This window comes from Labrus bergylta, chromosome 8 (assembly GCF_963930695.1).
Source record: "Labrus bergylta chromosome 8, fLabBer1.1, whole genome shotgun sequence".
Classification (NCBI taxonomy): domain Eukaryota; kingdom Metazoa; phylum Chordata; class Actinopteri; order Labriformes; family Labridae; genus Labrus; species Labrus bergylta.
This window is the reverse complement of record NC_089202.1, coordinates 3,832,130-3,858,351: the sequence shown is the minus strand read 5'-3', so window position 1 is coordinate 3,858,351 and position 26,222 is coordinate 3,832,130. Positions and strand designations below refer to the sequence as shown.

At 43.3% G+C, this 26,222-nt stretch overlaps 2 protein-coding genes across 3 annotated transcripts in view; one reads left to right on the top strand and one right to left on the bottom strand.

Moving 5' to 3' along the window:
* Positions 1-5,968: 5,968 nt before the first annotated feature.
* On the bottom strand, positions 5,969-10,088 carry LOC109984090 (prostaglandin reductase 3). The gene is made up of 2 exons (XM_020634109.3): positions 9,483-10,088; positions 5,969-7,184 (listed from the first exon to the last, which is right to left on the bottom strand). Exons 1-2 carry the CDS (start codon positions 9,764-9,766, stop codon positions 6,254-6,256), a joined length of 1,215 nt encoding a protein of 404 aa, XP_020489765.2. The 5' UTR covers positions 9,767-10,088; the 3' UTR covers positions 5,969-6,253.
* The window catches only part of LOC109984069 (teashirt homolog 1), a 37,420-nt gene continuing 20,369 nt past the window's right edge, over positions 9,172-26,222 (top strand). The window contains exons 1-2 of one of the 2 annotated variants that reach the window (XM_020634091.3): positions 9,172-9,310; positions 11,346-11,909. In XM_020634091.3, the coding sequence (XP_020489747.1) occupies positions 11,870-11,909 (40 nt within the window). In that variant the 5' untranslated portion in view covers positions 9,172-9,310; positions 11,346-11,869. Of the gene's footprint in view, positions 9,311-10,150; positions 11,144-11,345; positions 11,910-26,222 lie in introns of those variants that run through there. The other variant, XM_020634084.3, reaches the window with a different exon arrangement.

Sequence of the window (26,222 nt, the reverse complement as noted above, 5' to 3'; positions counted from 1 at the left end):
TTTGGTTTTGGGATTTCCACATGGCCTGTTCAAAACCTGCTCAAACTACAAACTGAATACAAACAGAGGACAAACAGCTTCTGATACCAAAAAGTGTGTCCCTTAAATACAGACTATTTATGTATCTATTCATTTAGATGAAGTTAAACACTTAAACTACGTCTTTTTGGCTACTTTTATTTCACCTTTTTGTCTTATTGCTGGACATCAGTAGTTTTTTTCCCCCTCTGACTTCAGTTTATTTCCCTCCACAGCTGACATTGAACACGGGCGTTCATAAACCATCTAGCACTTGAGACTTTTCAGACTAGATTTAACAATCCAGCATGAGATCTCTCTTCCACCTCCGTCCTTCTCCCTCTCCCTCTCTCTCTCTCAATCTCACTTTATCTCTCGCTCTCCATCCCTCCCTCTCTGTCCCGCGCTGTCCTCCCAGCCATCTGTCATGTGATGTTTATGGGCCCTTTTGCTTTTGTGTCCTGATGACCACTGTCACAGAGAGCTACCCATTACCGATGCGGCCTGATGAACGATGTTACCCAGACGCCTCGCTGACACCCCTGTGTCCTTGGCCGCAGAGACGCTGCCTCGCTCACCAGCGCGGGCCAGTAAAGAATGAGGACAGGGGGGGACCTCTGGGAGCTGGACTGAGGACCTGTCCGTCATCCTGCCGACAGGATACTCACCCCCCCCCCCATCTCCCCCTTCTCCCACCGCACCACCGTCTTCCCTCTCCTCTTTATCCAGCCAATGGAAATATGGGGCTGGTCAGTGATGTTGTCATTAATCCTGAGCTACTGAATAGTGCCCTTGCCTTTCACCTGAATATATATCTACATCTTAACAGACACAGAGAGGGACCCTCGCTCCCCTCCAGAGGCCACAGAAGGGGCCCTAAAGGGTTAATGTAAGTACAAAGAGATGATGAATGTTGTCCAGGCTGATTTTATCTGTCAAATAGAAATGTTAGTGCTTCTTCTGATATTTTATTCAATACATTTACAGGTAGCGCAGCCAGCTAGAATAAAGTTTTATCGTGTAGTTTTGAGAGTGGTACATATAAGTGGTACTGATGTGATTTTTTTTTTTTTTTTTTACAGTGCTGTTAAATCATTTTTTCAAAATTGTGTGTTCTCTCGGCTGCACTTGAAATTGGACACTTCCACTGGTAGATTATCATCTATCAAATATTGGCTGGGTTAAAAGGGTCGGATCTAAATGCAAACGTACTAGTTCAGTGTTGTGGAGGTCAAAAGGTGTGTTTGGTGAAAGCAGGCTTCTGACCATCAAGGTTAAATACAAGTCTATAAAAGTCTATTTTTCCTGAGATTGGTAATCAAGAAAGGCTGTTAAAATATCTCTAACATGCAGCCAAGACCAACAGAAAGGGGTTTCCAGGAAAATGTGAGTGTCAGATTTGAGGGGTTGTGAAATAATCAACAGAATAAAAATGAAATAAATAGAATTTACCTTTTATCCAGAACAACAAACATAAATAAACTCAAGGTCCACTTTATTTAGCCCAGAAAGTTTATACACAGTGAGCAGCAAATGCAGAATGTTATCAGTTAAATAATAAATTTTCTTAGGTCTTTACTCTAATATTGGCCTTTTATTGTAAAACACTGATAACATTACATTCAATTATTGCTTTTTAATGAATTCCATAAAACAATCTTAAAAGTCAACACATGCAGCCTGAGACAAGAGGCCATGGTTTCATTTCAAAAGTCACCGACCTTGACCTCTGACCTTAATGTCTACATTTATTTTCCAATTTTCAAACTGTTTTGACCTTACTTTTTGCCCCCTTTGGAGAGATTGTGACCTGCACATCACCTAACCAAAGCTTTATGAGTCTCTGCAGTTTATCATGATGGTCAAACTTCTGAAGTTGTTTCAGTTTGGACTTAAGAAAGGTGGAACAGGTTACTGAAGCAGAGAAAAAAACAACAGAAAAAAATAATTCTCCTATAATGTGAACAATCTGCTGGACACAATAAAAAGCGTATTCAATAAGTGAGGCCTTCTTCCCTCTTGTGCCCCCCCTCCTCCTCCCTCCCATGCTGTCTCTATGAACGTCTTTACTGGCCAATGAAGCTGCTGATGAATTCTTAAGCAGATCACACTGATAATTGTATTTCGTAACTGTCAGTTATGCGAAGGCTGCCAGTGTGCCCAGGAGCTATTTGTGTCTCAGTCTGTCCTCTACACACACCTTGCCCCCCCCCATCCCACCCCACAGACACACACACACAATCACCAGGGATGTGCTTACTGTCTCCGGCCTGGAATTACTCAATCAGGAGGACACATTTATGGATGACACCTTTATTACAATTAATCAGGCGGACTTGATTAAGAAAGTTATTCCTCCCCTTCATTGAGAGTTACACAAGTGGCTCTGCTGCATATTCTAATTTATGTCCCACTGAGCTCTCGGTCGCTGATAGACAGAAGAGCAGACAGATTGCCAGCCATACGAGACACGTGGATGCGTGTGTGTGTGTGTGTGTGTGTGTGTGTGTGTGTGTATGTGTGTACAGCCTCCACTCACATCTACACACCGAGGAACACATACATGGACACAAACAAACACATTCCCCGATCATTCTGTCATGCACAACTCTGCTTTCGCAAAGAGTTTAATAAATGACTTTAATTGGCTGTAGAGATGTGCTCGCTAAAGGAGGCTTGAATATTCCCTTTCCCTTTCTTCTTGTCTCTTTCTTTCACTCCCTTTAACACACACACACACACACACACACACACACACACACGCTCTTGAATGAAGCCATCTCTTTACCTTTACTCACAGTTCTTGGGTCTGCTGTGGCTAATTAGTCGAGTGGGGTTTTAGGTTTGGTAATTAGGCGGAGGTAGGAGTGACGGGGGCTCGGGGAGTTGGGGAGTTGAGGGGGTCTGACTGACTCGCAGAGAAAGAAACTGGACTGTCTGGATCCTGGCAGCACCGAGCAAGCAGCCAGCCAGTGTCCCTCAGGCGCCTGGAGGTAGACTACCGTCCCACACTATGAGGGTGATGTCTTTGTTATGTGGCACATGTTCCAGAGAGGGGAAAGTGTGGAAAAGAAAAACGGTTTTATGAATAAAAGGGACTTTTGGAGAGTTGCACAAACTGAAGTGTGTAATTAAATCTCTGAAAACTATACCGCTCACTGATTGGATTTTTTGAAATTGACATGCATGCACAAAAAAAGTTGTAATTTCCTAAATGTTGATTTCAAGAGTAATTATTTAGTTTTTGCTTTTTTTTTAAAGGGTACCTATAAAGTCTGAAAAAATGAAGGAAACATTTTCACCTTTTTAACCTTTGCCAAACCGCAGCTCCTGTAGCCACAATGACAATCAAGGCTTACTGCTAAAGGCTAAAACCTAAAGTCACAATAGCACAAAAAAAAAGGCTCAAAAAGTCTGCAGACTAATGCAGCAACAATTAGCTTTAATGTGCTACTAGCTATCATGAGCTACCGGTCCGACCAGAGCAGGTGAGGCAGCAGAAAAACTCCTGCGTGTATCACATTGAGAAATGGTGCATTTTGATTATTAAAAGCTCATCATTTATCCGTCAAAGTCAAAATGTGGTAATTATTCTTGCAAAAGTTAAAACAGCTGACTTTGTTACACCAACACCAATATGAGGAAGTCTGTGAAACTCTACATTCAGTGGCATTTCTGAGAGGCATTAATTCATTGGCAATTTCAAAGCTGCAAAAAACAACAGAAAAAAATAATGAACAAGGTAATGAAAATTATATTTGAATAAAAACCCATTCCCAATTGTTCCTATTCTATGCAATTATTGGATTGTACTTGATGTACTGCTCTGCATTAAAGTCGTTCACATCTGCATTAAGGTCACAAGTATAAGCTTTGTACCTCCTTCACTTCACTTTCATATACATAGCTGTCTAAATTTAACAGGGACATTAATGACTGTCACTGAGAACCAGATATCTATAAATGAAAGAGACACTTAGCATAATTCCTCTAGTGAAGTCATGTTTCCAAAGTTTCGCCTTCACACAGAAGTCTGTGAATGCGTCTGAAGAGCGTCTCTGTCTTTAATGTCTTGTTTATGCGCCACAGTTCCAGGTTGCTTCAATACGTTGCCAGTTAGCAGCCTCCGACTGCAACACAATCCAATTAAATAAAGAGTGTTGTCTCTCCAGGTTCCTGTGTTCTCTAATTGGGGCTGTGACTGCTCACTAATCAGCAGAGGTACAGGTAGACCCTGGAGGACGCCCAGACGAGGCCTCTCCTGTTAATTGAAGAGATGCTAAAGCTGGCCTCCTCCTCCTCCTTCTGGCTGTGCAACATGGATGCAAACAGAACTCAAGCATGCTAAATGCAACTGAACATGCATGTGCATCATCACGTTTCTCTCCGTTAATGCGGCTGGCATGTAAGAGCTTGCTTTAGGATCATAATGCCGGAACAAACAATGATGTTACAGAGGTGAACGCAATTATTTAACAGCTGATGATCACTTAAACATAATGCATTTTGTTATTCAACTTCAATTATGATATTCAATTACTATTTTAATATTGCAGATAGCAATATGTCCCACACTTCTTTAATTGAGTAAGTCAAACATTTTAGCTCGCTTTGTAAAAGACGAGAAGGAACAGGAAAGGCCAGCTTAAGAAAATACGTGATTTCCCAGATAAAGCAAACAATAGATGCAATCTATCATATAAACAAAACCACAGCAGGCCTTTCCAACAAGAGATGTTCCAAGCAGGAGCAGAATTTAATGATTTGGGGGGAATCAAGTATTGACAGGGAAAAAAACGAGGAGGATACTTTCTGCAATTCATGTATTTTTTTTGTTTTAGTGTTTCAGATACAGAAGCTTTATTTTAGCTTTGCAGATATGATTTGTCTAAACAATCTATATCTGGATAATTATCCATAGAAATGTATGCAAATAATATAACAGGGGAAAAAAATGTGAATCAATGTACCTAAACTGAAATAATGACCTCTGTCTAATGTCTAATACTATCACTGTTTTTTTGACTTCCTTCACTGTGGATTGAAAACGGCCTCGGCCTGGTGTGTTTCTGATTTCCTGCACCGTCTGGTGAAGGTAGCAGCTTTGCATGCTGGGGTCACACCTGTAACGTATTTCACACTGGGTTATATTTTGAGTGGCCACCTGGATGAGGAAATAACATGTTCACAGTGTATGAACACTACAGCCCTCCCTGCCAGGTAGGAACAGGTGTTTGCTTGAGACTACATACGGACATCGCTGCAACATGGACTTTCTGCTTCTTCCTCTTCTGCAAAGAAAACAAGGTTTATCTAATAATGTTTGATCGTGTGAGGATTTGAAAAACTTTGTATCCTGTTATAATAAACACCTCTCTTTAAATAATGAAAATCTTTGGGGTCAAAGTAGGAATTTTCTTCCATGTGAATTATCTTCCTAAACATATGTTCAGCTGCTTTGTTTACTGTTACAAATAAATAAAATACAAAAAAATGGAAATGGAAAAAAAAACATGTCAGAGGTGATTTCACAATACATTCACTATGAGTGTTTTTTTTCCCTTTGCAGTGAAGAAAAGTAATGGCCTTTTCCAGTCCAACTCCTGGTTAGATAGACTAATTTTGTTTTATTATGTGCAGCTCGTGGGCATGTGAATGGAGAGATTGATTGTGTGAATGCTGTTTCTGTCAGCCACAAACAGGCCATGAAATACCAAGCACACCTGGAGCTGCACTCACTTTTGACAAGCACATACCAATGTAAGCCCCCCCCCTATTAGAAAAACAATGAAGTCCATCATAAAACATTTATAGTAGATAAAGTGCCTGAGAGCGCTAAAAGTGAGCATGTTATGGCAGCCAGTCTGAAATACAGTCAAGATACGGACTGGTACCAGGATGTGGGTACATCAAAACAGGGGGAGAAAAATCTGGAAGGAATTGCAAAGACTTTGTTCCTGATTTTTTTTAATACGGACATTTGTAGACATCATAATCCAGGCTGAGCTGGTATTCTCAGATTATCAGGGACGGTTTACCCTTCACATTAAAACACTTTAATTGCATAAAGATTCAACAATCAAGATAAAGTTGTTATTCATCTGTTATCATAAGGCATTAACTATTATTTAGTCAATCATCTTACAAAAATAAAGAACACCTCTGTTAAACAATGATTCAATCACAACATTCAGTCAGGTTCAAGTGTTATCTGTCGTTTAGTGCGTTTGTTAAATCACAGCTTACTGTTGCTAACAGCGGGCGGTGACACTTCCACCACCACCTTGCCCAGATTTTTCCCCGCATACATGAAGTCCACGGCCCTGAAGACGGACTCCAAGCCTACAAACCTCTTTTCCTCTGACAAATCCCCACAATCCACCTCACACTGCAGCTCCCCCTTGGCAAACATCTGCATCATGCTGCCCAGAGCCTCCCTGTAGTCGCTGAAGAAGTGCGGCAGGAAGAAACCTCGGACGCTGGCCGACTTCTGGAGGAGCCTGACGGGCAGGGTGTCCCCTCTGAAGGGCGGGAACCCCGATGCACTCTGGTACCCCGAGATGAAGCCGATCACGATCAGCCGACCCTTAGTGGCCAAACTTTTCACTGCCAATTCCAAGACACTGCCTCCCACAGACTCATAGACCACGTCCACGCCCTTCGGGTATTCTTTCTTCAACGTTTTGGCGAGGTCCTCTGAGGCGTAGTTGATTGGCCGGTCGCAGCCGATGGACTTGAGGAAGCCGGCTTTCTCGTTGGACGAACAGGTCCCTATCACGTGACAACCGGCCCGTTTGGCAAACTGCACGGCGAACTGTCCCGTTCCTCCAGCGGCCGCCGTGACCAGGACCGTCTCGCCTTCCTTCAGGTCGCCCAGACGTTTCAGGGCGATGTAGGCCGTGGCGCCGCTGACCAGCAGGGTGAGGAACTCTGGCTTCACCGCGGGGACCGGAATACTCTCCTTGGCTTTCACCACCGTGTACTCGGAGAACGCACCACTGGTGAAGTACGCTACCATGTCCCCGACAGTGAAGCGGGAGCTGGCGCTAAGACCAAGGCCGACGACCTCGCCGATGCCCTCGAAACCGGCGTCGAAGGGGGGCTTCACCGAGGGGTCGTACCGGCCTGATGTGTAATTAATATCAGAGGCGTTGACTCCCACAAAACTGAAAAAAAGGAAACAAGCATTCTGGATTAAAAAGGGGAGAAAATAAAATCTGTTACAAGATTTAATAAAAAAATAATAATAATTCACACACAGCGTACAGAAGCTTTGATGTGGTCATTAGTGTGAGCGACTATTCCCTGAATTCTGTCTGAAGGTCAAGACTTCCTTCTGTCTGCACAGGGCACTAACACTCTGGCTTGTTTTGGAAATGATTCCTTTTCCTCTGTAGGCGAACAGTCCTGCACTGACAGGGCGAAGGTTTGTATCACAAAACACATCGCATGATGTCATGATTCATTGTCTTCAGAGACACCCACAACAAAAACTGCACCTTTACAAAAATCTCAGAGAGAGTTGCTTCTTGCCTCGACACGAAAAGACGACGGCAGTTTTCATCTTACTTTGGTAACGTGCTGGAAACAAATATGTGAGAAAGGAATGTATAAATAAATCATTTACTGTCTGTTGGAGCGGCGCGCACGCTGAGCCTCATTACTGTGCATGTCACACGTGTACTTTGAGCTTAGAGATAATGCTTCTGTGGTTTACTGTTGGGTCACAATGATATCACAAAACGCCTTGATTTGACTGCTTTACATCACACAAGAAACACTTTCCTCGCAGGGAAATATCACGTTATCTTAAAAGTTACAACCATTTCAGTACACAAAAGTAAAAAAACACAGGTTTTTGTAATATTCTGATGTGACAATAAAGCCACAATAAATGTTTCAAGAAACATTTGAATGGGATAATTGTCAGGAAATGTTTTTTCTGTTTGCCTGACTCCAAAGCTCTAACACTAACACTGGTTACAGTAACATTTAAATATGATAACATCATAGATATTATTGTTGTGTGTGTGTGTGTGTGTCATTACGACAAAAACCACTCCAGAATATGTGAAGGTCTGAAGGCCTTTATTTGGATTTCTAGAAAACCAGACATTTTAATTTAAGTAAATCATTTGTTAGTGGTGAAATGTTATTAAAAAGTAGCTTTAAAGAAAATAGAATCATTTCTGAACAGGGCCTCGTGATAAAGTGTGGAGAACATCTTTAAAGCTCATTACAAACGCTCTCTTTTTGTTTTTCACGTGCAGCTGGTGTATTTGTTTGTATTTGACTCCCTTCAGACGAATAAAAGGGATCACACCACATGCAGAAACACTGCATTCTTACATTGAAAATATTTCCTCTGGTGATGTCATCTGTAACATTTACAAGAAACACAAAATAAATGTTTGATTTCCTCTTTGTTCAGGATCAGGATCTTTGCAATGATCCATTTCTCACTCTGAGACTCTGCGCGCAACACTTTCATTTTTCAGATTTGGTTAAGGTTGCACCGATGCTGTGCAATATGGGACTGTTATTAACTTGCGATTTTGTACCACAACTCCACAAAACATGAGACATTCATTCTCCTCTGCTGGTTTAAAACATCTTCTGCAGTGACACGGTCAAAGGTCCTCGTTCACAAGCAAATGATCCCATGCAAGACAATAAGACGCTGAAGTCTGAAGCTCTTACTGATATTGTATATTTGACTGGCAGTAAATACCAAAAATAACCCTGAGGTGAACGTGTGTCAGCTTTATTTTACATTTGAAATCAGATCAGATACATGCACTTGGTTAAAACGTATCGTCAATTTAAATTAGGATGAGAGATAGGGAGAAAGAGTACTTTAAAATAAACATTCATGCCTTTCCACCTTTCATGAGCACATGCAGTTTATCACTATTATTCTGTCTATTTCAGGATGAACAGGATCATGGGATAACTCCTCAGTCTTTTGTACCGATGAATACAATGTTGGCTTCTGCAGCTTTAAATCAGACAAATGTTACTGTAAAACACTACATCTCCTTCTCCATCATCTGCATCTCTTGATGCCAGTCTGACTTTCTGTTTGCAGTTTGGTGACGTAGAGAGAGACAGGAGGACAGAGAGGGAGAGAGAGAGGGAGAGAGAGGGAGAGAGAGAGAGATGCCGAGATGGATTGATAGACAAATGCAGAGAGGGCGGAACTTGGAATTACAGTACAGCGCTTATTCCTCACGTATTTTGCCATCTTGTGATGATGATGTTGATCGCAGGTGCTGGACATGGGTAAATCGAGGTAAGCGGAAGCCTTTTTTACAACTTCTCAACATTTATTGTGATTGATCGGGTGCACATAATGATCCACAAATAGACTCTGTGGGTCCCGTATCGCTGTTCCAAACGCGCGGGGAGAAAACTGCACTAACATTGGGTGCCCACCTTTCAGAAAGGCACACACAACAACTTACCGATTCCTGACGAGCAGGTCCGCGTCTCCGGGTGTAGGCACCGCGACGGTTTGCATGGCAACGGCCTCCCTGAAATTCGGACTCAGCTTGTTTACCACCAGCTTTTTCATGCTGCTGGGTATGGAGGATCCTTGGAAATCCATGAAGTGCGCTGAGTAGGACAGATCTATGATTGTGCGCCGCGCAGCCGGATGAACTCCTGAAAGTGCGTCGGTGCCTCTGCGCCCCCCGCCGATCACCGATACCGCTCTCCTGCCGTTTCTCACCAATAGCAGGCTCGACATTGCTCCGATATGTGACAAAGTTCACAGGCAACTTGGCTCACGTTTGTGGACGTGATAAGCCCGCACTGCCATTTAGCCTCCGCGCAGCGAGCAGGCAGGCCGGGCCGGGCAGAACCGGCCAAAACGCGAATTTAAACCAAAAATATAAACGGCGATGCTCTTTAGCGTTACACTCGGTTTCCTACGCAAGGACAACAAACAGTGAATCGAGCATTTAGGATTAAATTGGGTGCACTGTTGTTGTGGTGCAGCCTTGTGAGTAGCACAGCAGCGCCCCAGACTTTGTCGTCGGAGTCCCTCCCCTTCCCGGACACAGCACTCACTTCCTAGTAAGGTGAAACAAATCAATCCTCATCTCCCAGTGTATCCTTAACCGTTTTCCTCCCACGAAAACAACACACACACACCGCTGGCTTCATAAATACAGTTAGAAAATACTAAACTAAAGTCACAGGTCATGTTTTGTAATAGCGCTCTCGGTGAATTCGCGTTTTATTTTGGAGGGCTGCAGCCGAAAACGGTTGTGTCCACATGTACACCTGTAACCAAAGCGTGCGCCAGCGATTTGTGAAACATTTCTTTTCTGTGTGTTTCACGCAGTGTGATCATCTATTGTCACCCGACTCTCATTTTCTGAAAGGGATCTATTCAAAAAATAACGTGGGAGTAGTAGACGCTGCAACATATTGGATCATTGCACCCTCGATCCAACCCTCCACCTCGTGTTCTGTCAGAGCCTCGCTTTAAGAAGCTAAATCTGACATCTGAGTTGTGACAAGCTAATACTTGATCGGTACTTGTTGTTGTTTGTGACATGTTCCTATAAGTTTGGGTTTCAGTTGTTTTCCTTTAAGTTCCGAAAGGGTCCTTTTCCTTTGTCGGAGGTTTGGGATTTTTTTGAAGCAAAGGGAGAAGGAGAGAGAGAGAGAGAGAGAGGGGGGAAAACAAGACAATTAAAAAGATTGACAGGTAGGCTCCTCTGTCAGGGGTGACGCTTGTGGAGAGGGGAGGAGTAAAAATGTAGCAGGAAAAGCCACTCGATGCGTCTGTCTATCAGTTGAGACTGTCTGAAACAGCTTCTGGATCCACCGCGTTTCCATTTTTTTCTGTTTTTTGGGAGACCTCGGATCAATCCCTGGAGTTTTTTGCTCCCTCTTTAAGGCTTTTTTAAAGAGACAAATATTTGAGTCCATGTCGTTCTGATCTGTTGTAAAGCGGAGCTTGGATGCGCCTGCGTCTTATTTGTTTCCCCTCTCTCTCAAGTGATATCCTCACCACCGCATCAACCACCCCTCCAAAAAAAAAAAAAAAAAAACCCGACTCCGTCCAGGATGCGATGATATGAGCGGTGGAGATTATTTCCACGACTCTTAAAACGTAAGTAAGAGAGAAAGCCTGCTCGTGCCGTTTATTTTTTTTTCAATGGGAGAGAAGGAGGGACGGAGGGGAGGGAGGAAAAAGTCTCTGCCGGACTGGTGAGGCTGGATCCGGGCTGAGGTGGCGTGGTGGTGACGGGACTGACATTAACCCATCTAATGCCTGTCTGTGTGTTTTCCCCTCTCCCCTCTCTCTCTTTCAGGTCCCTTTCAAACGAAGAGAAGGAAACACGAGGATACATTAATTATCAGAGCTCACACGGGACTTATTTGTTTGCTCACCGATAGAGTTAATTTATTTTTTTAGTTTTGGTGTGCGTAAAAGGCGCAGCAAAGTCTCGTCCCCCTCTGAACAGCACTGGAGATTAGAAGCATTTTTTCCAGGGGGGAGTGAACTAAAAACTTGGGTGCTTTCTTGCTGCTACTTCTTTTTCTTTTTCTTTTTTTATACCCTGTCACGAGAGACATGAAGGAAGATGATCTTTGATGGACACGAAGGTGTCAGGAGCTGGCCGAATCCCTTTGTAGTTGTTCTGCTTATTGTCGAAGCCGATCCAACCATTAAGTCCAGAAAAGAGCAGCAAGCTTGAAAAAGAAGATATATTTTTTCCAGCTCCGAGAACGAAACCTCCTTCCCCCCGAAAAACGGGATGATTTTTCAAAACTAACTGACTTTGATTTGTTTCTAATTCCTGCATGAGAAGCACCGTGGAAAGTGACGGTCACTATGCCGAGGAGAAAGCAGCAAGAGCCGCGGCGATCAGCAGGTATAACACGCTTCTTTATAGCGACCATTTCCCATCCAAGTAGCCAACTGCTTTTTATTTCCAGTGCCGAATGTACATATCTCCTTCTCTTTCACACACTTTACTTGTTCTGCATGCTGACATTTTTTTTTACAACTCTGTTATTATAATTTCATTTGTTGTGTTATTAACACAGCGCGCTGCTCCACCTCTGACCCGCACTTTGTGTTTAAAATGTGTCTTAATTGCGCAAATGACGCACTTATCTGCGCAATGCCACTTTGAGATTTTTTTTTTTTTTTTTAAATCCTCCTTTGCCAGGAAAGTTCTCTTAAGATTGGTGAGATAAACTAAATGGCATGTTATGGGGGATAAAAGGGAGCTTTTGAGGTTCAAGAGTGAGTAATGATGAATAATTGACTGGGAAAAAAAGGGGGAGAAAACTGGTGAGAGCCGGTTTTTCCTTTCTTTCTGTTTTATTAGAGGATTGCCATCCTTGATTTGATGCGTGATTGATCGCCTGTCATGTGGCAGTCTTTGATCTATTCATCCCCGATAAACATCAATAAATCCCTCCATGAAGACAGGCATGTCTCTGCGAGGTTTAGCAACTGACACACACACACACACACACACACACACACACACACACACACACACACACACACACACACACACACACAACACTCCTGGTGTCTCAACCAGGAAGCAAAAAGAGAAAAAAAAGTTGTGGATTATGGTGGAAAATCACCTTATTTTATGTAAAGGGAAGGTACTAAAAGCAGATGAAAGGAGAGAGTGTATGTTGAATAGATCAGAGGGAAAATCTACTCAAACACTCCTCTTTTAATCAGGTGTTTGATTCCCCTCATCTGCCTTTTCTTCATAGAGAGACACATTGAGGGTTTTCTCGGGCTTCCACATCCAAATTCTCCCCACATTCACTGTAAGAATCAGCCCAGTAATGAAATCAATATCCACTGCTGGAGGGGAGTATTATATTTGCAATGTGACCAACTGATAAAACCAGGTCTTGGCAGACGACCGACAAGGTTGACTTCTAGTGGTTTGGATTTGGACTCCCCCTTTTTTTTCTCCCTTGTCTCCCTGCAGCCTTTAAACAAATGTAAATGAGTGACAGGGGTTTCTACCTCTGTGCTAATGAGGCCGGGCCTTTGAAGTTAGGCATTAACAACTGCAGTGAACAAAAGACAGTTACAGAATTTTAAAGAGATTCTGAAATATGAGGTGCAAAGCGGGTCGAACAGGAGGGCCAGCATACGAAGACTTTGAACTCAGCAGGTTTTTATCATTGAAAGCGGGGAGCTGGTGGAGATGATGGTGGTGGTGGTGGTGATGAGGAGGAGGATGAGAAGAAGTGTAGGATGGAGAACATTCAACCGGTGCTCGCTTTCCACTTCTTTCTTTCCTTTTTCGCCTTTCTAGCAAAGTACTTTTTGCATAATTTTTGGCCCACACTTCTCAGAACAGTGCCAGGGTTAAGATGTTAAGCCTCACTGTACTTTTTTTTGAGTGTGTGTGTGTGTGTGATTGTGGTTGTTTGGTCTAAATTGTCCCGTCAAAGAGGTTAGCCATGGTTCGAGCCAAGTGACTCCCGTTAGGTTCCTGCATGTAGATGGAGGCATGAAAACATGACATCTCTGTGACCCCCTCGCTCTCCTCCCTTTTATTTTACAACACACACACACATCATTGATCCATTCCACTGTCCACTGAGTGCCATGCGCATCATGGGTTGTAATGGTCAATCACAGTTTGGCAGTTGGGATGCTTTCCATTCTTCCATGAACATGACAGTCAGACAGAGATAACGCCCTCCACTCCATGCTCCCAATAACAACAAAGCACACACACATGTACACACACGCTAGGCTAGCCTGATGCTCCACTGGGAGCTGGTACTGACCTGTGGCTCTCTCACTCTGCTGCTGCTCACATGAGGAAATTGCTCATGGTGTGACTGTGCATGGAAATCAGAGCTCAGACAATTAAAACAACAAAAGCAGACTTGTCTCGACAGGTTTCTCTTTTTTTTAATTTCCCTCTACCTTCTTGAAGAACATATTTTTTTTTACATTACTGTTGTTTGAGAGTGTCAAGGCCAAATCCTCCACAAAAATATCCAGCAACCAAATAAATAAAAAAATCACAATTGCGGAGTTTGGCGATACATTCTGATACATTTAAAGGGTGAAGTGTCATAAAGGCTGCATATTATTTAATGACTGTCATGGATTTGCAGTATAATACACAACTGTAAAAAAAAATAGTTTGCCTTATTTTTCGCTAAATGTTAATTTGTCTTAAAATTTTAGAGGAAATTTGACTTATGTTATATGAATAAAAAAATATTTAGACACTTCATATTTTTTTTACTCAAGCAACATTTCCCTTAAATGATTTTAAAAAGTATTTTTCATCACAAAGTTTGGGAGTGTGTGTGTAAATGTGGTTCTAGTTATCCACAAAAAATAGGCAAGACACAATAAATGTATTTAATGGATAAAACCTATACGGCTGCCATTCAACTTTAAAAAGTGTTTCATAGTTTTTCCCTCTTAAGAAACTTAAAAAATGCAAACAACAGACAAGATTAAAAAAAAAACTTTTTTCAAAACTGCTTAGGAAAGCGTGTAAAAATATATACATCTGTTATTCCTTTTGTCAGCGTTATTTCCGAGCGTTTATCGTGCACAGATGAATGCTCCTGTGTGGGTTATTACACTTGTAGCCTCACCTCATCACTCGTTTGAAAAGTGGAGGGGGGAAGGCAGGAACAATTAAAAGTCAGGATGGAGTGACGCCGTCTTTCATCCCAGACAGGCTTAGAAAGTCTTACTAGAGGAAGACGAGGAGGAAGAGCAGATAAGATAGTCGCTCTTATATCTGTGGTTAATTATAAGAAAGACAATGTGTGTGTGTGTGTGTGTGTGTGTGTGAGAGCGTGTGTGCGTATGGATGGGGGTGGTGGGGATGAGCTTCCTTCCCGTTGGCTTCATTAGAGAGCCCTAATTATCTGTGGAGCTGATGGATTTGTGACAGGCCCTAACGATTAATGCTGACAAATTCAGTAAGGTGTCAAGTCCGCAGCTGCCTTGATGTAATCAAGTTGATATTATACAGTCCCCATTGCCCCTAGTGCAGCACCAACTCAATTTGCCTGTGCAGGTGACAAATGGACTTTGCTACCTGACTAATCACGTCAGGAGACAATGCCAGTTAATGACCTCGGTAAGCTCCCACCACCCCCACCCTTATAACCTTGTAATAAGCAAACCCCGACCTGCAGCTGCAGCACCTCGCAACCTCTCCCCCCCGGGTTTTCCCTTTATTTTACTTCCTTTTATTTTGTGCTTTAATTTCTTCAGTTAAACTGCTTCATTTTGCAGAGGCAGCACCGTATTCCCTGTAAAGTTTTTCTTCTATTTTCCTGTTGTTGCAAAAAAATTTCTCAACTGTTGCAAAAGATTCATTCGCTTTTTTTATCGTAATGACACGGCTCAAGCCTGCTATAAAAACTTGACTTATTAGCACTTCAAAACAATCCCAGCAACCAAACACAGACAGCCAGTTGGAGTTTTAACACTTTAGCATGTGTTGCAGCCTTGCTAGTAAATCTCCAACACATCATAACACGCTGTCCACGTACTTTTTCTTGAACGTCCTCCCAGCTCTGTGCTGCTGTGTAGCCGCCAGGCTGAAGGCCTCCAGTTTATTCCTAGCTGGAGAATCACAGTGCCCGGGGATTAATGATTTTGCATGCCCGGGGTGGCTAAGATTACACAGCGACCTTTGTGCTCTTACTTGACGATGCTGTTATGTGATATTCTCCCCTCGAAATAATCAGCATGCTGAGATTTATGTGCCTCTCTACCCTTCTGTCTGCACCGCCGTCCTGAGGAGTGTATAGCCTCAAGGTGTGTTTTTTCTTTACTTTGAATGTTGCTGAATCTGAATGCCGCCCTCCTTCCTGAGAATTAGAGGAGTCTTCTTGTTTTGATAAAAACTTGATTTACAGTGAAGGAACCTGTGTTTTTGGCCTACAAGTTAGAGTTGTTTATAACTTTTGGATTGCTCAAAGGCTGCAAAGCTTCTGAGAAATGAGAAGTTTATGTTGGAATCCAATTGGTGTGTGTGTGTGTGTGTGTGTGTGTGTGTGTGTGTGTGTGTGTGTGTGTGTGTGTGTGTGTGTGTGTGTGTGTGTGTGTGTGTGTGTGTGTGTGTGTGTGTGTGTGTGTGTGTGTGTGTGTGTGTGTGTGTGTGTGTGTGTGTGTGTGTGTGTGTGTGTGTGTGTGTGTGTGTGTGTGTGTGTGTGTGTGTGTGTGTGTGTGTGTGTGTGTGTGTGTGTGAGATAGAGAAAGAGCATGTGTGTGTTTGGAGCTTAGCGCTGACCGGTGTTAGTTTCCCTGGAATGAATAACTTGAACGAATGTAACGGTAACCACGCCACGTTAGTCATCCTCTTTAGCACGGCCTGCCTTCTGATCCCCCCCCACCCCCCACAGCAGCACGAAAACAACCTCCCAACAGCCGCTCCACATATTTCTCACCTCTGACTGTCATATCTGCTCACTATTCCCAAACTAAACAAGAGATATCAGACTGAGCGGGAACACATATTGATCCTGCAGCTTGTTTTATTCGCCCTCTTTCACTTTAGCTCCTTTTTTTTCTGGGCATTCCTTTTAGCGTGTGTTTGTGTTTATGGCGGGGGGACTCGGCTAGAGGTTACGCTAATTGGAGCGGTGGTGTCGTTAGCAGGTGGCATCGATCGACCTCGTCGATAGCCACTTTTTGCTCCTGCGCCACCCTCTGAAACTATTAGTTAAATTTACATCGGGGATTTGAGGGAGTCAAAGGTCAAACATGCTCAGCTCGCTCTTCTAAAGCCTCAAGTCACTACAAGAGCCCCGTGTGTGTGTGTGTGTGTGTGTGTGTGTGTGTGTGTGTGTGTGTGTGTGTGTGTGTGTGTGTGTGTGTGTGTGTGTGTGTGTGTGTGTGTGTGTGTGTGTGTGTGTGTGTGTGTGTGTGTGTGTGTGTGTGTGTGTGTGTGTGTGTGTGTGTGTGTGTGTGTGGTATTAGAAACTTCAATCATGTATAAGCTACATTTGTTAGCCGTCCTTTTTGCACATGGAAAAGTCTTCCATTCCTAATTGAGAAAACAGTTTTAAGACCAAACAAAACCTATTTTTTTTAACATTGATTATCAGTGAATAGCTAATATAATCAAGCAAGGTATTAGTCAGGCTTAAGCTGCATGTATTAAGCTTTTCCTGTTCCCACAGATAAGGATATATTTCACAGCATAGCATTAATACCCCTCCTCTTCTCTTTCTCCCTTTCTTTCTTTCTGATTCTTTCCGGGGCATTCTCCACAAAAGCTGCCCTCAGGGCACACCATCACTAGCAGTGTGTTACCCTCGTCACACACACAAACACACACCGTCAACCATAAACACAGACAGTCAGACTGACTGACTGACAGACAGACACAGACACAGACACACACACACACACACACACACACACACACACACACACACACACACACACCTACACCTAATGCTTAAGTGCAGCCAGCATGTCTCTGTGGGAGGTCATAATGGAGGTGGCTTAGTATGATGGGAAATCATATCATTAAAGCAGCCAGATGTGCTTTGTTGCCTGCCTCGCAGCACATAAAAACAGCAGCAAGTCATGGGATCCAAAAGAGAGAGGGAAAAAAAATCCAAGTCTGAGAAAATCAAGTCTGAAACAGATAGAAAGCAGCCCTCTGGGACTGGGCTGACAAGCAGTCTTACTCCTGACTGCCATAGAAAAACAATTTCCCCCCAAATAAAGAATTTTTGTTCTCATTTTTCAATGTTGCAGCAGCATAACAAACTCGATTTTCTTTTTTTAAACTTCAGCTTGGACTCAAAGCTTTGATAAACGACGTGCTGTGTCTGTTATCAGCGCTTTGTTAAGTGTGCTTAATTACTATGTAATATTTGTGTTGTGCTGAGTAATTACATTTTGTTAAGGCTCCACAGTGGGGATGTAAGGCTTTTGAGCTCATTAATGAAAACTTGTTCATATGTTGTTCTTGTTCTTCTGTAGTGTTTTTTAACTTCGGCAACATAATTTGAGACATGAGGAAGATAAGAGGGGAAGCGTTCAAGAGAAGTAGTCGTGCAACATTTGAGACAGAAAAATTGACATCTTAAATTTTCTTAAGTAAAGTGTTACATTTGCCGAGGGTAAATTTGCTCTCTTGATCAGCGCAGTGCCTCCTCGAGAGGCGATGGGAAAGTCTGCTAGAGCCAAATGTAACATGTTACTTCTATCTATAAAAGATGAGCAATTACAGAATATTTTGTCTAATAAGTATTTGAATTCCTCAGTGCAGGAAAAAAAAACAAAACATGTAGCTTACCCACTCATTACATCAGTTAGCAGGGGGAGTGAGAGGCAGCGCTTTGATGCCAACAAACAAACAAGACAAACGAGATGGGCCCACTACAGAAGAGCAAAAGCCCCATCCAGGGACACCCAACCCCAGCGCTCTCCTCCCTCTCCTCTCTCTCTCTCTCTCTCTCTCTCTCTCTCTCTCTCTCTCTCTCTCTCTCTCTCTCTCTCGTCTCTTTCACATATACATCTCATCTCTCCTCTCGTTTCTCGGCACTCCCTCTCCCTTTATTTCTTGCTCTTTTCCCCTCTTCAGCATGTTTCTCATCTCACATCCCCCCCTCTCTTCTGGATAAATACGCGCTCTTTGCCACTCAAAAAGCAAAAAAGAAAAGAGAGAGAAGTGCTTCTGCTAGAGGAGGGTGAATGAAAAACGGTCATAAAAACACTTAAAACCGCGCTCCTTACTTTTTCCTTCTGTCTGTCTTTCAGCCGTAGCTCATCAGAAAAGTTAGGTGGAGTTCTGAGGGGGGAAATGAAACGATGTAAGAGAGACTAATAGGGGGAAAAGTTGAACAGTATGAGCTTGATTTCTAGTTGTCCTTTGCAGAATACTTCATGATGTTACATGCTTTTAATGTACAGATGAATTAGATAAACTTTGTCTGATTTACAGTCATTCCAAATTGAATCAACTGAATCACAACAATAGAAAGAGACGCGCAATGATAGCAGTTATTTTGGTCATTTTTAGTCCAACAGCAGCTTCAAAGATGGTGTCAATTGTTGGGGGTCTATGTGGGTGGATGCATGGCTAGGTGAGGGGTGGTTGGACGCTGTTGGAGGGTGGGAGGGGGCAGCTTTTAGGACGGGTATTAGAGCTGACAGATTAACGGGACGATGGACAAATTCTGCTGCAACAGCTGCGACTGCCACCATTATCCTGACAGGTGTCAATTAAGAATTACTGCCCGGCCGGCCGAACGCCCCCCCCCACCAACCAGACCCACCCTCCAACACTCACACCCCCTTGTCCAGCTGTCGGCGTGCAAGCAAAATAACACTTTACCCTTGTCAGTGTTGTCATAGGCCCCGCAGCCCATGTTCTCTTCCTCCTTTTGATACGGCAGCCAGCGGCAGATGCTCATTGGTCAATAGCTACGAGTTTTACTGATGCCTTTGTATACTGTAGGTACGGGCGGGAAAGGGGGGGGTTAGGTTTTTTTTTCCCCCTAACTGGGATCTTCTGTTTTATTTGAAATTTACAACCAGAGAATTTAACAGCTTCATAATTTTTTGATTAAGTTTGCATAGAAAAAAAGGAAAGATAAGACACTTCTATCAGCACTGCATTAATAATACTTGTACTCAAAACTCCATACTACAGGTTGAATCACCTTCACTTGTGTGTGTGTGTATGTGTGTGTGTGTGTATGTGTCTGGTTACATTGGTTCACAGTGTGTGGTGTGTTCACCCTTTGCAGAGCAGCGGCTGCAGACTAACCCAGATCTCTTGATCCTCTGCTTGCTCGCCCTGTTGGCTGATAAAGGGCTGCTATTATTCCACAGTGTAAAGTGGGGAGTGGAGGTCAATGAGTGAGAAAATGAACAGTTGCCATTGCCCATCTCTGAACGCTCCCCTTCCTGTAAACCCGCTGGCTCACAAACACATTTTGGTTGTCTGCATAACTCTGGCTTTAATGCGAAACAAAAAAAGGAAATTAAAGCATGTGCGCTTCATATTTTTCCACATTTTGCCCATATTGAAGCATTTGAATCATCGCTGTGGCATGGAGTTTCAAAGTTAATGTGTTGATTGATTGTATGTAGATAAATAGAATTTTTTTCTGGCTAAAATAATGATTGTGTATGTATTTGGACTGCAACATAAGTTCAAAAACCTGTCTAACTATACACCCTATGATTCACCCTCACATGCACATACAGTATATCCTATGAATTTAAAGTTATCCTATGCTTGTGAGTCATGCTATTCACATAGTTATTACTCGACGTCTGTTAGAAATGCAGTTTTCATTGCCGGCGCAGAATAAACATGAGAAGCTTCAATCGGTGGAAGCAGAAGCAAAAACAGCAACGGGGAAAAAAGCAACATGAGAGTGAGTGTAGACGGCTCCCCAGGAATACACACATGGATTTGCATGTTCACTTGGGAGTTACAGTTTTGGATTTCCTCCCTAGAAATCATTTGCCACAGAAAATAACCGAGGAAGATAATATCAGTGTTATTTCGCTACTCCTGCTTTATTTGCATATCTGTTGTTCTTAAATAAGGCAACCCCCTCAGAGTGAGATTGGGTTTCTTATTTCAGAGCTTCATTCTGCATCACCATTTATATATATATATATATGCCTGAGCCTTTCTCCCTTTTGCTTTTTATTTAATTCTTTCTTCAGGCCTATACCTCCTCTCTTCTGTCTCACACTGGCACTAGACTGCTCCGAGCGATTATCAAACCTGAGAATATTTTCCATCCCCATGCAAATCACCCACCATGCTCTCTTATCGTTACTGCTTTGCCCCCACCACCAACAGCACACCCCCATCCCAGCCACCCCAAACGGTTGTGTGTAATCAAAGTAAACGGCAGCTAAAGCTAAAAGGGAAATGCTCTTTGTGGAGATAGATGGAGGGATTAAATATTAACCGGATGCGGCTGACTTAAGGCAAGTGTTTTACATAGCTGCTGCTCCCACCGCGGATGCCGGCGCATTGATCCCCTCACCCTGGCGCCTTTACTTGTTTGGCTGCCTGCCGTTAATTTTTCACCATCATCTCACCGGCCAGGCCTTTAGAACATAGAGTGAGACCCAGCCCCCCCCTCCTCCTCTGTGTTTTTACACGGGCAGGTGAGATGGATGATAGCAATTTGAGATTTTGTTTGTGCGTGTGATCATGGAGATTGTTTTTGGTATTACCATGGCGTTACAATCCCAGTGATTAATTGAGGCCGATACTCGGCTGCGATTAGGAGACTTGGTTGAAAAACTGGAATTTTTGCAGGTTCTCCACCTTCCTCCAGTCTTGACTTATGAATGTCGCTGTTTTTATCGGCTGACCTTGGAGTTCAACACTGCCGCCTTCCTAAACACACACACGTATACAACAACACACTCCCAGGATCCTTCCTCCACACACTGCCCCTCTTGTCATATCACTTCCTTCATTTCCTCGTGCCTCCCTCTTCCTCTCCTCCAGCTGTGATTAAAAGAGAAAATCAAACCGCTCAAACCAAACTTTGGGCAGAAAGGAGACTAAACAAAAACAAGAGAGCTACAGTGGCTTCACTCTTCATGTGGACGGAGCGAGGCTCCTCCGGTGGCAGCAGCGCGGCGTGATTTCAATGTGTTTGTTGTCCACATGTGTATAGCAATATCCTGTGGGTCAGAGAGGCAGCTTGTTAACAGGGAGGGGGCTCATACCAGCAGTCCCCCCCCCCCCCCCCCCCCCCTACCAACCACACACACAAACACAGTTGTTGCTCTGCTGCTGTCGACGGCATTGTGAAGGCCTTCTGGCATTTATAAATGCACTGTCGCTCCTGTGGCTGAGCTCTACCCTGCAGTCGTCGTCAGACATGGCCACCACTCATCACTCAGCCCTAATGATGCCTTGTTTCTCCCACCCCCACTCACACCCTCCACTCGGCTCATGCACACACCCCCCACCCTGGCCGGAGTGCACATCTGAAGGGGTCGTAGGCAGGTCGTGACCCCCAGGTGGTAGCATTGTGGACAACTGCTACACTTCTAGGCTTGTTTTTGCTAGTCCTCTCTCTCTCTGTCTCTCTCTCTCTCTCTCTCTCTCTCTCTCTCTTTAGAGAGAGGAGTCAGCCTGCATGATTTTTTTTTACAGCTGATTTAAATGATTTTGACTTTTGAAGCTGAAGATAGATTTCAAATTCTGTATGCTGTTAATTTGAATCATTTTCATGCCACCAAAAATTCCAAACATATTCTGTATCAAACGGAAAGAGTTACACGCTTTAAGCCAATAATCCAAAGATTTGATAATGATATTAACTCCATAAATATTGTTGCCTTGTTGTTTAATTGCATCCGAATGCAGCTTTATTAAATAATGCGGTTGAAAGAGATGTCCTTGGACAACAGTATAGTGTCATATAGTGTATGAATTAGCCCTTATAATAATACATGTTGGTGGTAACTTATTATATCAAAGACAAATTTCATCAAAGAGAAAATAAAGTGTTATCGTTTGGTTATGTCTGATCTAATTCTTCAGTTCCTGAATTGTCTCATGGATCCTCACCAACTTCTCTCCTTTCTTTTCTTTTTTCTTGCCTGTTTCTTTCTGTGTCTCTCTCTCTTTTGCTTGCCTTTAGTCAAAGTAGCCCTGGTCCCCATAGCAACACATAGTGAACTCTAACTCATTAGTGTGTGTGTGTGTGCGTGTGTGTGTGTGTGTGTGTGTGTGCAGCCCAGCTGAATGGCCTGACTCCTTATCCTCATTCCTGCGTTTTCTTACCAACACGACCATCAACCTTGTCATCATTTTACCGTCTGTGTTTCTATCCAGACATTTGCTTGATTCCAAATCAATGTGTTTGTCTTTTAGTGTAGGGGTGAATATCAGTGTGTGTAGTTGTGTGTGAGATCACATGAAGATTGAGAGGCGACACTGGGAAACGTCCCTCCGTCACGCCTGACTCACACTCTGCTTTTCTTTTTTTTTTTTGGCTGTTAAATCTCCAGAGCGCTGATAACAGGTCAGCCGTTGAGAGAGAAACGAGAGGGAGGGAGGGGTGTAAAGAGAGAGAGAGAGAGAGAGAGAGAGACAGAGGGGTAGAGCGAGGAAGTAAAAGAATGAGGATATGATTATAGCGAGAGTAAGAAAGTGTGTGTGCAGAAGTTTAAAAAAAAAAAAAAAGAAAAAAGAGGGAGATTGGTCTTCTTTATGCTGGATCACCCATTGCGTGGGCGGTGCATGGAGTGGAGAGGTCAATGGGATGCCGTGATAGGCTAATCTGCCAGGAAGGGAGGGTTAGGGCAGGCCTTTTGGGAGCAGCTCATTGGCTGGACTCATTTGCCCTGTGAAATAAAATCTGGTCCCGTCTTTGTTTTCATTTTTTTTTTCTTCAACGTCTGAAGATTGATAGTGTGGGTATTTACTCTGAAATCTCTTTTCCGAGTTTGAATATTTATCTGCCTGCATCTGTACAGTGACTCTGAGAGCGTGTGTGTGTAGTTCATCCCAGTTCCTTTGGGAGAATATGTGTGTGCACCATTTTTTCCAGAGCAGTGTGTGCTCGTCCTGCGCTCAGACACATGGATGACAGATGACCCAGTGGGAGACACCAGCCATCCTGCCCAACCGGAATCTTACCCCCCCCTCCCCCTCCACCTGCCCCCCCTTTGCCTACTAAAAAGTGCGTACTTTGTTTACTTCCTCGGCATTTTGCCATAAATCCTGGATCCACCTCCAATGTGGCGTTGCCCCCCTTTCCTCAGGTTACAGCTTTGTACACGATCATAATAGCTGCGTCACTGCCTGTGTGTGTGTGTGTGTGTGTGTGTGTGTGTGTGTGTGTGTGTGTGTGTGTGTGTGTGCTGGAAAACAAACCATCCACAACCTGGCTGCATGCATGCCTGTCTAAGGAGGGAGGGGAGGGGAGGGGAGGGGAGGGGGGACTTACTGGACCAGAGGAAACCTAAATCCTCATATAAAAAGGCCATGCACTCAGGCCAGGCCGAGGGAGGGAGGGAGGGAAGGAGGAAGAGGGGAAGAGAGAGGGAGACAGAAACAGGCAAGTAGAGAGAGAGAGAGAGAGAGAAGGGAAAAAAGTTGATTTCCTTTTTCAGCAGAGCCATACATCACAGGGCCTCCCAGCTGCAGTGTCACAAGCTGACAGAATGACATGTGTCATTTATCAAAGGGGCCAGGCGGGGGCCTTGGGAAACGTGCACCACAAAGCCTGAGAGAGTTCATTCCAACGCTCAACCCTCCCTCCCTCCTTCCCTTCCCTCCCTTCCCTTCCCTTCTCTCCCTCCCTCATCTCAACTCCCTCAGCCCGCCCCCGCCGTTCACTCTCCTCCTCGTTTTCTCTCCTCTCTGCACCCCCACCCCCCCGACCACCTCCTGCCTCCCTGCTCACTTTGCCTTGTGCCAAAAAAAGGGCCCTGTAATGTTTTCTGTCTTCCCTGTACTTAAACACATCGACCGCAAGTGTGTTTATGTATTTGTGTGTGTGTGCGTGTTAATACACACTTTTGCCAGAATGAGCACTTGTCTCAAGTACGAGCAAATTGTCAAACCAACTTTAAAGAAAATGTCAAAGACTAAATCTTGTTAGTAGAGCATTCAGACCACTACAGGCCTGTCAACAATCATTAACAGTCAACAGTGTTGTAAACAAACAATGATATAATGAAACCTTAAATCTGGACGTTACTTTTCCATTTTGACTAATGAACAAATTGTTTAAACTACAGAATAATTGTTAATAATTGTTATATTTTAGAGTTTTTTGATATAGAATAGCTGTTAGCTCTTATCCCATACCATGCGTTACTTCCTTTGCTGTCATTCATTTTACATCCAAGTGGCCTGGAAACGTTTACATGCTCACACACAAACTCTCCATACCTGCTTCTGAAGACTTGTTTGACAGAGAGATTACAGCTCTCGGGCCCCGGTTGGAGGTCTCGAGGTCATGACGCCGAACGCTTGGGGCCCGTTTAAGAACACATTACGTTGCGGAACGGCTTGTACATAAGGACGCCTGCTGTAACCAGCGTGTCAGTAACAATAGCAAGTCGTGTCAGTCCAGTCGTGGCATGCCTATCTACAACTTTTTTGTGTGTTAACGTCTTACCTCACCGCATGCACTCCATTTCCAGCTTCCTCTCATCCATCATCGGCTCACCTTTCATCCCAACCCCTCATCCACCCCCATCATCAACCGCAGCGAAGGGTTAACTCCATCGCACCAATTCCAGAATCAATAAACTATCTCACCTGGGTGCCCGAACCCTCCCTCCGCCATGGCAATGTTAGACATTAGGAGAGTCTGCAGTTTTAACTGTGGTATCTGCGTCTTTACTTATGTTTAGATGCAGAACTAGGCAACATATTAGTACATAACTAAGCAATATATTGCCAATGATTTAAATTTAGCAGAACTTGTCTTTCAAGTAACTACAGTCCGAGCTGTTCAAATGTATCCAAAATAAAAAAAAGTATACTACCAGGATTCTCTCAGAAATGTTCAATTTAAAAGCTATTATTTACATAGTCTGTGTAATCACATTTTATATATGTTTAGGATGTTGTATCATTTTGTCACACGAGGTGTGAGAAATGGGGAAGCCGTGCTGACGACAGGTTTGCAGTCTCTTACGTTTTGCAGGAAATCGTTGTTTACATGAGAGTGTGTACAGTCTTCTGAAATCCCAAAACAAATAGCTGGAGGATAACTGAAATCTCATGTACAGTAAACTAAAGGTTACACAGATTTCAGGGAAGTTTAAGCTACTGAAGATGGAATATCTCATTAAGTGAATCTGAAGAGAATTCAACTAACGTTTCTAGTGAAGATAATGTGTTCCTATTTCTAAACTAAGATTAGTAATTTTTCATTCATCAAACTTATCTGAAACCTTTATTGATTATTATAGTTTTTGAGTTTGACTTTGTGTTGTACAGATTCTAGGAACATGAAGCAAATGACATCAGAATAAGCTAGAATACAGATGTTGCACCCAGGGGGACTCATCTGTAGTGCAGAGTGCAAACGGTACATTAGAGGAGGTCGAGTATTATTAAGGAATCATAATAGCCCAGACCTCTGTTACCCATATAATAACCACAATTGTAAAATGAAAGCTAGATATCTTTTAAAATGAGGCACAAATAACAGAATGTATTTCTACTTTTCAGCAGTGG